Genomic DNA, 12303 nt, shown 5'->3' with positions numbered 1-12303 from the left:
GCCTCTGTCTCAGAAAAATAAATAAATAAATGAAGTAATCCAAGGTAGAAAATAAGATACTGATATATAAATATACATATAACTGTACTAAGACCAGTTGAAAATAAACATCTATTTTTTTATCCTCTTAAAACTTAATATAAGCCTTACCTTATTAAAGAAAAAAAAAAAAAAAGAAGCTGTTGTAAGTTATACTAATTAAAAGAAAAACTATATTGAGCATGTAAACATATAAACTAACCTGTATCACAGAAGATGACCTTATGTTTTGGCATACTTAAAACAGACTAGAGATTATGAAAAGTTCTGGAAATGGGTGGTGGTGATTGTTGTACAATATTGTGAACATGCTTAATGTCATTAAATTGTACAGTTAAATAATTAAGGTGTTAAATTTTATGTTATGTGCATTTTACCACAATTTTGTTAGCAAGATAACAGGAAAGGAGTGACTGTAACCTATGTAAGCAGACCTTTTAGGGTAAGGACCAGGGGTTAAGCTTATTATATAGAACTGTGATAAATATCAAACAATCAGAAGTCACAATCAAGGCAACAGAAATCACATCATGATAAGAGAGACCGTATAAATTCAGATCTGCATCCTGATAATCCAATAAGCAAGGTCAGAATCTGTGCTAATATATTAAACAGGATGTTTTCTGCTTACTTTTAGTTTTGCAATTTGAACAAAGAAGATGAAGTTTCTAGACAAATTTCATAATCTTTTCCAGAGCTACATTATTGATTTTCTGCCAATTTTTACTTCTGAAATTAGAGCTTTCTTTTTTTTTTTTTTTTGAGACGGAGTTTCGCTCTTGTTACCCAGGCTGGAGTGCGATGGCATGATCTTGGCTCACCGCAACCTCCGCCTCCTGGGTTCAAACAATTCTCCTGCCTCAGCCTCCCTAGTAGCTGGGCCTACAGGCTGTACCACCATGCCCAGCTAATTTTTATACTTTTAGTAGAGACAGGGTTTCACCATGTTGACTAGGATGGTCTCGATCTCTTGAGCTCATGATCCACCCGCCTCAGCCTCCCAAAGTGCTGGGATTATAGGCGTGAGCCACCACATCCGGCCTGAAATTAGAGTTTTCTTTTGATGAAATAGGTATGCAGAAAATAAGAAAGAAAAGCCTTCCAATCAAGGTCACACATACAATGTTGCTAAACTCTGGCACTGTCTTAATAAAACACATGCAATACCTACAAATACTCTAAGACAAAGGCAAAGGACATATACCTGAAGAACACTTCTGAGATGCTATATTTAGAAGCACTTCTGTCCACTTTGGGGAAGCCATTTTTGATTGAATTGCTTTTGAAGATACAACTCTCCGAAGAAAAACTAAAAAATCCCCTAGATGGAGTTCTGCTGCGTGTTGTTTTCTAAGAGCAGCTACAATGAAGAGATAAGTTTATGTTACAACCAAGTCCAACAAGAAATAGTCTTATATCATATAATTTACATCGAAACTGCAGTAAGCACAAATCTAATTCAAAATCTTAGGCTGTCAACTATTGAATTCTGAAAACTTAAAAGAATAGAATGGGGAAAGGGCAGAAAATAAAGCCTAAACTTGAAACACCTTTTATATCTCTGTACAATAAAAATAAGCATACTATAATTATGATGACTAAGTACAATAAAGAATTATTGGTGATTAGAGAACAGAAGAGTCTAGGAAGAAGTCGAACTCCTCCTACAACTGGGTTATAACATAACCAGTATAATATAACCCAGTTCCCAAATATCAGGCCAGGCACAATGGCTCACACCTGTATTCTCAGTACTTTGGGAGGTTGAGGCAGGTGGATCACTTGAGGTTAGGAGTTCAAGACCAGCATGGCCAACAGGCAAAACCTTGTCTCTATTATAAATATAAAAATTAGCCAGGCATGGTAGTACATGCTTGTAATCCCAGCCACTTGGAAGGCTGTGGCAGGAGAATGGCATGAACCAGGAGGCAGAGGTTGCCATGAGCCCAGATCGTACCATTGCATTCCAGCCTGGGTGACACAGTGAGACTCTTGTCTCAAAAAACAAACAAATAACAACAAAAAAAAACCCCAGAAAACAACAACAAAAAAAATCAGATATCAAAACTCTTGGTGCTGAGGAAATTTTTTTTCTTTTTGAGACAGGGTCTCACTCTGTTGTCCAGGCTGAAGTGCAGTGGTGCAATCTTGGCCTACTGCAACCTCCACCTCCTGGGTTCAAGAAATTTTTGTGCTTTAGCTTGCTGGGTAGCTGGCACTACAGGCATGTGTCACCATGCCAGGCTAATTTTTGTATTTTTAGTAGAGATGGGGTTCCACCAAGTTGCCCAGGCTGATCTTAAACTCCTGGACTCAAGCAATACAATGCCTCGGCCTTACAAACTGTTGGGATTACAGGCGTGAGCCACTGCACCTGAACTGGGGGAAAATTTACGTCAGGACTTAGGTTAGAGATGGCTTGTCAGGGGCCGGGTACGGTGGCTCACGCCTGTAATCCCAGCATTTTGGGAGGCCAAGGCAGGTGGATCACCCAAGGTGAGGAGTTCGAGACCAGCCTGGCCAACATGGCAAAACCCCTGTCTCTACTAAAAATACAAAAAAATTAGCCAGGCGTGGTGACAGTCACCTGTAATCCCAGCTATTTGAGAGGCTGAGGCAAGAGAATTACTTGAAGCCGGGAGTTGGAGGTTGCAGTGAGCCGAGATCGTGCCATCGTACTCTAGCCTGAGCAACAGGGCAGAACTCTGTCTCAAAATAGTAATAATAATAAAAAAACAGAGATGGCTTGTCAGGATCAAGGGTTAGAGATGGCTTGTCAGGATCAAATGCTAAGAAAACATCTGAGCTTCCCCATAGGCAAAATATAACGTGGAAGAAATCGGTCATCTAAAATCTAGGTCCCAGCGCCTGGACAGCGAAGAAAAGACTGAACCTAGAGAATGGGTAGTATAGTCGCAACATCAGTGTTAAAAGACTCTAAGGAGAGAATGTTTGGTCAGAAGCTCATCTAAATCATATATATGTGAAGAGAAAAGAGGTTTGTAAATAAACAAAAATCCACTCAGACCTCATAAGAAAGAGGAAGTCTACATTCTAATCATTGAATACAATGGGGATTTAATAAATGCTTGTAAGTAAAGACAGAGGAAAAGGCTTACGTTACCTCTGAAATCTTTCTTCTCAGTTTCTCCACTGGAGTCAACTTTTTTTTCTTCTTCACCCTCTTCTTGCTCCCCTTCTCCAAAAGAGGCCATATGTAGTACACCAGTTTGGGACAATAAATTCTTCAACTGACTACAGAGTAGATCCAACAAGGACTGAACTACTTTGGGACTCAGTTTATCAGCATAGGTCCTTTGTGAAATAAAAGAAAAAAAAATAAGTAGCAAAAACACAGAGGGGTAAACACAGTGCTTAAATACATAAAGCATATTAGAGGGAACGGGAGAATTCTAAAATGGAGGAAGACTAGGCCTCATACAATTCTGCAAAGACATCTACCATACTTACCCAGTAGTGATGGCTAGAATCTGGAGCAACCTTGTACTGGCCACTTTCAAAGCTGTGCTAAGCTGGGAAACACCCGTCTTTGGCAACAACTGCAGGGGCTGTCCTAGCATGGTGTCTGTGCCACACAACTGTGACAATACGTTTAGCAGACCAGTGGAAATTGCCAAAGAAACATCTACTGGTTGATAATGAACACTCAGGGCAAAAACCGTAACCAGAAGAAGACGTTGCTGGGCTTCTAAAAGACAGAGAGATAGTTAAGAATCTTCCTTTCAGTAAACAAAGCATTTACTAAAAAGAATCATTTTCTAAAATATTAACAGTAACATGAAACACTATATTTTCAATTATTTGTTCTTTAAGTTTATTTACTAATGTTAGACACAAAATATAGGCCATAACTATTATCACAACCGCAGGCTAAAACATAACCTGCACTTTGTATTTGAAGGGACAGTTTACTTACCAATGTGATGCTTGTTTGCTTGCAGGGCTCTTTCCAGGGTAGCAGATAACTGTTGATAAATTTTATGCACAGCTACCTGGATTTCAATCTGAATATTTCGCTTAGCTGCTCTGATCCCATCCTGAATTACACATAAAGATTTACTTTTTCTATTAGCAACAATAATACCTGCTTGCAAAAAGAAGTAATAACATTTTATTTCTAGTCTATGCTAGGGCATTATGGTGGTTTTTAATCATTTACAATATTTCAGCATATGAAAGTTCTGTGTTTTTTTTGAGACAGGGTCTCGCCGTATCACCCATGTTGGGGTGCAGTGGTGCAATCCAGGCTCACTGCAACCTCCGCCTCCCAGGCTCAAGTGATCCTCCCACCTCAGCCTTCCAAATAGCTCGGACTACAGGCATATACCACCACACTTGGCTAATTTTTTTGTATTTTCTGTAGAGATAGGGTTTCGCCATATTGCCCAGGCTGGTCTTAAACTCCTGAGCTCAAGCAATCTAACAACCTCAGCCTCCCAAAATGCTGATTACAGGTATGTACCACCCTGCTCAGCATCCAAATTTAATTTTAAATGCTCGATAATCCTTGAGTCTGTATAATCTTTCTATTCCTCACAAAGCTGTTTTTCCCACCTAAATATGAAAGACGTAAACACTTTTTTTTTCTAAATTACCAAAGGAATCATAAGACTAGGTAAATGATCAAGTCAAAAATGTCAGCTCTTGAAACTCATCCTCTCAAACTCCAATCTCTATCCTTAGATCTATACCTGTCCAATCTGGCTAAGGATTAATAAAACTGAGCCAGCAAAAAATCTACAGTAGTACAATAGTACCATGGCTTACCAAATCTCAACTGCATTATTTAGGAAATGAAACCAACGAGATATCTTAAAAAACCCAAGTCTTTGTATTTTTAAACTTAATCATGTACACCAAAAAGCTTCACATTATTAGACTGGCTTTGTAAAAAGACAGTTAAGATCTGTATATACTGCAAGGTGTCACCCACCTGATAGTGATGCAATCGGCCACTCTCTCCCTTGGCTCCTGTGTGTCCAACAGTGCCTAAACCAAAACACCCTGCTAGGAACTGCAGCCTCACAGACGTGAGTAGTGTGGATGACTGGAAGCCTGCACTCAACCTGCTTCCTGCCAGTGAGATGCTACCTTTTTCTTCCATCCCAGACAATAGAACGAGGATCTGATGAAGTGCCTCTAAACGAAGCTTGAGGGGAAAAAACATATTTTAGAGTTCTTCACTGAACTCAGACACAAAGGAACTCTGTATGCCAAAGACAGTATTTTTAGCATTTAGAAAATCTGGACATTTCATATGAATCTATTCTAAGATAGACATTTATTTTATTATTACTGGTTTTTATCAAGATATTTCTAAACACTCTATAAGCATACTTAAGACTAAAAAAAAGGTTAGAGTACAATGGGAAAAGTAGTAGCTCTGGATGTAGAAGACATGGTTTCAAGGTCAGACTCTTCTATCTTACTGTGTGGCCTTGGAAAGTCACTTAACTTCCTGAGTTTGTTTCCTCATATATGAAATAAGACTAATAATGCCTTATCTAGTCTACTCACATAGCTATTGTGAAGCTCACAAGGAGATGTATGTGAAGGTTTCAAAACTATAAGGTAGTATGTGCTGTTATTGCTTCCTTTATTAATAATAAGTTTATAAAGAATGAATACTCTTTAGCCCAGGAATAAGAAATACTTCTGAGCTATTTCTCTGTGGTTTTTTGGAACATCTGGCCCTACCTTCCCTAGAAAGACACTGCACATCACTGTAGTTGATCAGCTTATCCTTCTTCTTTTAAAAAAAATAATAAAACTTTTTATTTTGAAACAATTTTACATTTACAGAAGAGTTGTAAACATGGTACAGAGAGCTCTTGTATACTCTTCCTTGAGCTTCCCCTAATGTTAACATCTTACATAACCGTGGTATATTTATGAAAACTAAGAAATTAACATTGGTACAATATTATTAACTAAACCTAAACTAAAACAGTATTAATTAAAAGACTTTATTTGGATTTCAGTTTTTCTGTAATGTTCATTTCCTGTTCCAGGATCTAATCCTAGATACTGTGTTGCATTTAGTTGCCATGACTTTTTAGTCTCTTACCCTATGACGATTTCTGTCTTTCCTTATTTTTCTTAACCTTGACACCTTGGAAGAGTGGTTCATGTATTTTGTAGATGTCCATAAATTTTGGTTTGTCTGAATATTTTTTCTAGCAATTAGATGGAATTATGGATTTGAGGAAAGAATAGCACATAAAGTGTTTACATTATATCAAGGGCACATGATTTCACTTATTACTGGTGATGTTAATCTTGATCTTTTTTTTTTTTTTTTTTTTTTTTTTTAAGACGAAGTTTCACTCTTGTTGCCCAGGATGGAGTGCAGTGGCATAATCTCGGCTCACTGCAACCTCTGTCTCCCATGTTCAAGTGATTCTCCCGCCTCAGCCTCCCAAGTAGCTGGGATTACATGCATCTGCCACCATGCCCAGCTAATTTTTGTTTTTAGTAGAGACGGGGTTTCACAATGATGGCCAGGCTGGCCTCAAACTCCTAACTTCAGGTGATCCACCCACCTCGGCCTCCCAAAGTGCTGGGATTACAGGTATGCGTCACTGCACCCAGCTAATCTTAATCATTTAGTTAAGGTGATACCTGCCAGGTTTCTGCAATGTAAAGTTACAATTTTATCCCCTTCCCATATCCTATTTGTTAGAAGCAGACCACTATGTCCAGCCTACCCTCAAGGAGAGAAGAATTAATCTCCACCTCCTGCAGGGAGAACTATGAAAGAACTGTGGACATGTTAAAACCACAACAATGAATAAATATTTGGAGGGAGATACTTTAAGGCTATGCAAACATCTTATGTCTCTTTCAAGTTTTGCTCACTCATTTTAGCATTCATTAGCGGGTCTTGATTTTAGCAATTATTTCTGTGAGGTTCTAACCTAAAGCAGATGTCTAGTTTAGACCGAGACAAATGAGCCAAAAATGAAGGCTCAGGACTGGGCACAGTAACTCATGTATGTGATCCTAGCACTTTGGGAGGCTGAGGCGAGTGGATCACCTGAGGTCAGGAGCTCAAGACCAGCCTGGCCAACATGGTGAAACCCCTGTCTCTACTAATAATACAAAAAAAATTGGCAGAGCATGGTGGTACATGCCTGTATCTCAGCTACTTGGGACACTGAAGCAGGAGAATCGCTTGAACCTGGGAGGCAGAGGTTGCAGTGAGCCAATAGTGTCATTGCAGTCCAATCTGAGTGACAAGAGCAAAACTCCGTCTCAAAAAAAAAAAAAAGAAGGCGCTGGTGATCTATTGTCATTAGCCAGTCTCACCCTAGTTTCTAGGAGACATGTGAAGACTTCTGAGTATATTGTTCCCAGAGATGACAATTTTAAAATGCACTTTTGTCTAGTTCAAACAAAATAATGTGCTGTTCTAGTTAAGAAAGTTATGTTGAAAAGCTCAGGTAGGGGAAAGAAGGCAAGGAATACAAGAAAAGGAAAGGTTCTTCCCAGAACTATACATTCAGTGGTTTGGTTTAAGTTTCCAGAGGTCTCATAAGGAGTAAATATCAAAGACTTACTTCTGCCCTTAACTGCTGCTGTTCCATTGCAATGATGGAGGCCTGGGGACTTGTAGACATACTTTCCTCTGGCTCTTTAAAACCTGGGGCATTCCCCACATCTCCACTCACAAAGCTTACAACATTTTCAATCAAAGTGTGAACTCCCAAAGACTTGGTAAGATCAAAATCAGACTCAAAGGAATAGGAGGAGTTGCATAACCAGTCTCTGCTATGTTTCAGGCGAGCCCAAGAGTCACTCAGGGATTCCAACTGACTGTGCAAAGGACCTATATACAAACAGAACAAACATGTATCAACGGCAATTAAGTAGAGCATACATTCTGAAACTAGATAAGGCTGAGTGCTGCTACCATAACCAACTGGTGAGAAATGGATAGTCATGTTTTAATACACGCATGCATTAAGTGAATCTGAGCAAAATGCTTTGGTAAAAAAGAACAAACAAACAAAAATTAGAGCAATGTAAGAAAATAAAGGGAAAGCCCTATTTGATGTACCAGTGTCTCTGTAAGCGCTTTAGCAACACGCTGCCACAAGAAAAAGAAAGGCAGAAGCTGTTCTCAAAATGCTTAGCTTAAAATGCTCTGCAATATTAAACCAGACCATCATTTACAAACAAAAAGGAACTAGGCACTTAAGATACTGCCGGTTAAGACCTACTCAAAACAGAAAGATTTCATCTAATTCAACATTATCATTACAAAAAGTTAAGACTGAACAAAGTGTCTACATATCTGCAATGAAACATTACCAAAAAATGAATGTAGAAGGGCAAGTAAACTTACACAAAAAGGAGACACAAACATCACCCTTTGGGTTTCATTAATATAAGGAACATTCTCACTGACTGTGTCATGTGCATATTTACTGCAGGTTGTGAAACTCCTATATAGAGGAAGCAAAGTTTCACAGACAAGAATATGTGAGATTTACTGTAAAATGATACCTATATAAAATTATCAAGCGGCATCAAAATAGTTGCTAAATATAATACCATTAGATTTGCCAGTAGGTATTTTTTAAGCTAAAATCTTTACATTAGACAGCAAAATGTTAACATGTTTGAACACAAGACCAACGGTTCAAGTCATATGCCAATATTAGCTTTAAATAAATATATTAATGTCCAGTTCTTACAAATCTTTAACTGATCTCAGGTACATGAATTTGATTAACTACAATCTTTTGTTCATGACATATTCTCATCATTGGTTCATGCATGGCCCAATTTTGAAATCACATATTCATAATAAATATCTGTGAATACAAGAACTAGAAAACTAACAGTAACTTATATCTATCTATTTGCTCCTCCTCCAGCCCATCTCTTGCTACCTAAAGTTTTATTATCCTGAAGCGTGGGTTTATTATTTCCTTGTTTTTATTGTTTTAATGTATTCCCAAGATAAATAATGGTTTTAGTTCTTGTCGACTTTTAAAAAAGAGTATTATTTTATATCACCTTTTTGAACATACTCTTTCATTCAATATAATATTGTTAACATTCATCCACATTATAATGTGTAACCATGGTTCATTTGTTTGCTGTATAACATCCTATTATGTGAATATACTAAATTTCTCAATTAGGAAACCATCTTAAGGTACTCAATTAAATATGCATCATAAAAACTGTATCAGTTATATAGCTAGATAGAAAAGTTTGGGAAGGTAACTACTTAAACACTAATGTCCACACAGAAAACAAACTAACGCAATATTCAATGTGTAATCTTGTTTTTGAATTACTATGCTGGTATCAAACCCTAAGACTTCAAAATTCATAACAGGGAGCTAATATTATAAAGTAACTATGAAATAATTTATATGTATCCTAGTAAAATAATGTAGAATGGCAAAGAATATATGGTTTATCTACCTTCTGTGTTTTAGCAAGTATTATTAAGATTAAAAAAGGCTTAATTTTTACCACTGTACTACAGCCTAGATGACAGGGCAAGACCCTGCCTCAAAAAAAAAAAAAAAAAGCTTAATTTTCAGTCTTGCTGAATGTGAAAAACAACCACCTATCTAAAAATTTTCCCAAATTGTAGAGCTGAATATTCTTTCATGTAACACAGAAAAGACTAAAAATCCAAAGAATAATGTCACAGATGCATAATGTATTAAGTTAAAAATATTTAAGAATAAAGCAGAGGCTAATGTAAATATATATATATATATATATATATGTATTCTTTTTTCATTTCCTTAAGTACCCCAAATTCAGAATCTGTATTTAGCCTTAACTTATAAATAGCTTTTGTTCCTCACATTGAGCTTGTTTTTTGGTGATGGTGGTGGGGGGGGCTGTTTCTTTTTAATAATAATATTTCAGAATAAATGATTCCTCTAGTTTCTAATACTTATGAATTACTTTTCAAAATGAAAATAAAAATGTGCAAGGAACTATTATTAGAAGAAAAGGAGACCCTAAAGATTGAATCTGATTTTCACAATTGAGGAAACGGGGGCAGAAAAAAATTGGTTTGTTGAGTAATAACATTAATTCCTTAATTTTATGGGCGGTAGTCTTACATAATCATTATTAACCAACTCACAAATCACTGATGGAAATTTCAATTACTTGCCTATATAAAGGTTCAATCATGAATCTACCAATACTGAATCGTCTTCATATAAACCAAAATATTCGATGAAATGAATGGCTAAAGAAGCCCAAAACTAAATCCTCTGCAATTTAAAGCAGAGGTCAGCAAACTTTTTCTGTAAAGGGTGAGACAGTAAATATTTTAGGCTTTGCAGACCATGAGGTCTCTGTCACAACTACACAACTCTGCCGCTGTACTATGAAAGCAACCACATAAACAAATGAGTGTAGGTGTGTTCCAGTCAAACCTGATTCACAAAAATGGGCAGTAGGCCAGACTTGGCTGCCTAGCTGTAGTTTGCTGAGTTCTAATGGATTAAATTAACCCAACTATAACTCTGTATAAATAAAATATAAGAACAGGAAACAAACTATACGGACGCATCAGGATAAATAATTTTCATCAAAATATTTGGTTTGACATCAAAAGTACTTGAAACACAGAAACTTATGGAAATGGGAAATGAAAGAACTTTAATTTTTTCTTTAAAGTATAACAATCTGATAACTTTGGTTTGCTCTGTACTATCTGAATATAGGAAATTTTATATCTGAAAAGTGTATTAAAAGCTTCTACACAGCAACTGAGACTAAGCCCAATTCTTAATATTAATTCAGAATCACCTACTATATATAAAGAAATACAAAATCAAACAAAAAATTTTTGAAATTGTTTACTTGTCCTTACAAGTTTGGTTTTTAAATGGAATTTTCAAAATGAACATGACAGAGCTGCAATACATACTTTATAAACCATAAAATATGTAGGCAAGCTAAAAGGGGAAAAAAATTAAACATGCCATCATGTACTTGCTTGAAGCTCTTCTTTTTTCTGGGGCTCAACTGGCCAAAAAGGAGTAAATACACTACCACACGAGAATCAGAAGACAAAAGGAGAAATTTGATACAGGAGAGAAACATTTACATTCACTTTTCTTTATATCATCGAATTTGAAGTGCACAGACAAAATAGCATTTCGCCCATACATGTTATACCATGAAACACACATGTTGATAAATGTTTCCAGTATTATTTTAGCAATAAAACCCTAACAAAATATTTAGAGACTTCGGGACAAAAATCAAACTATACAGTATTTTAACTATTAAGATTTCTGATGTTGCTTCTTAAGTTGCTATTTGATATCCCACCACTTTCACTGTACCACCTTCAGCTTAAATAAGAAAACTAAAATCAAGTCTCTGCAAAAAGGTACTGTCTTTCTGTGAAGAATCAGCTTAGTTTTTGTAAAACCATAGCAAATCTTTTCAGTGTTATCAAAGTACCAAATGACTAACATATTTTTTACAAGAATTTTATCAGGCTGTTATGAAAATTAAATGAGTTATTAATATTTGTGAAGGGCTTAGAACACCTGGCACATAGTAAGTAGTTTATAAATGTTTACTAAATGCAAATCTCATATTTCCTCTGAGATGCTAAGCAGAAGAAATGTTTCATCCACATCTTTTAGAAGTAAATTTAGCTTTGATACCTCTGAAATGTACATGCCCACATTTCTCTGCCCCTTCCTACATATTCACTTTCTTAGACTAAGAGCTTAGACCAACTGTGAAACATTAACTGAGGGGAAGGGAGAAAAAGGCGCAATTGTGGTTCAACAGCATAAATCTTATTGTCCCCATTGTCAAACATTGAGATTACAGGCAATGAGCCCTCACAAGGAGGAGCCCTTGCAGGCATGTTAAGAGCAGCTGAAAAATGTGTATACACCCATTGTCATTTATACATCCATTTAATTTCAGTAGACAGGATATAAGTAAACATCTTTATCTCTCGCCTATTCCTCTCATCAGGCTTTCAGTAACTCAAGACCACTGAGACTAGTAAATGCAAATGCTGTATGAGGGAAAAAATTTTACATTTCCTCCTCAAAACATTGGAAGGGGTAAACAAGCACATAGAATTCTTGGCCAAGCACAGTGGCTCATTTCTGTAATTCCAGCACTTTGGGAGGCCAAGGTGGGCGGATTGCCTGAGCCCAGTTCAAGACCGGCCTGAGCAATATGGTGAAACCCCGTTTCTACAAAATACAAAAAAAAAAAAAA

The 12303-nt window shown here is 36.7% G+C and overlaps 1 protein-coding gene across 12 annotated transcripts in view; it reads right to left on the bottom strand.

Annotated features, from left to right (window-relative positions):
- HERC1 (HECT and RLD domain containing E3 ubiquitin protein ligase family member 1) overlaps positions 1-12303 on the bottom strand; it is a 234247-nt gene that overhangs the window by 78928 nt on the left and 143016 nt on the right. For 9 of the 12 annotated variants that reach the window (XM_032297748.1, XM_032297756.1, XM_032297752.1 and 6 more), the window contains 7 exons: positions 11034-11099; positions 7620-7888; positions 4994-5209; positions 3977-4097; positions 3511-3748; positions 3164-3354; positions 1244-1399 (listed from right to left, as the gene is read on the bottom strand). In XM_032297748.1, the coding sequence (XP_032153639.1) occupies positions 1244-1399; positions 3164-3354; positions 3511-3748; positions 3977-4097; positions 4994-5209; positions 7620-7888; positions 11034-11099 (1257 nt within the window). The remainder of the gene's footprint in view (positions 1-1243; positions 1400-3163; positions 3355-3510; positions 3749-3976; positions 4098-4993; positions 5210-7619; positions 7889-11033; positions 11100-12303) is intronic. The other 3 variants (XM_032297757.1, XM_032297758.1, XM_032297759.1) reach the window with 1 other exon arrangement.

The sequence above is a fragment of the Sapajus apella genome, unplaced genomic scaffold (genome assembly GCF_009761245.1).
Source record: "Sapajus apella isolate SASKATOON/1434 unplaced genomic scaffold, GSC_monkey_1.0 scaffold37, whole genome shotgun sequence".
In the NCBI taxonomy this organism is placed as follows: domain Eukaryota; kingdom Metazoa; phylum Chordata; class Mammalia; order Primates; family Cebidae; genus Sapajus; species Sapajus apella.
Note: the sequence above shows the minus strand (reverse complement) of the source record. Positions and strands in the feature narration are given on the sequence as shown.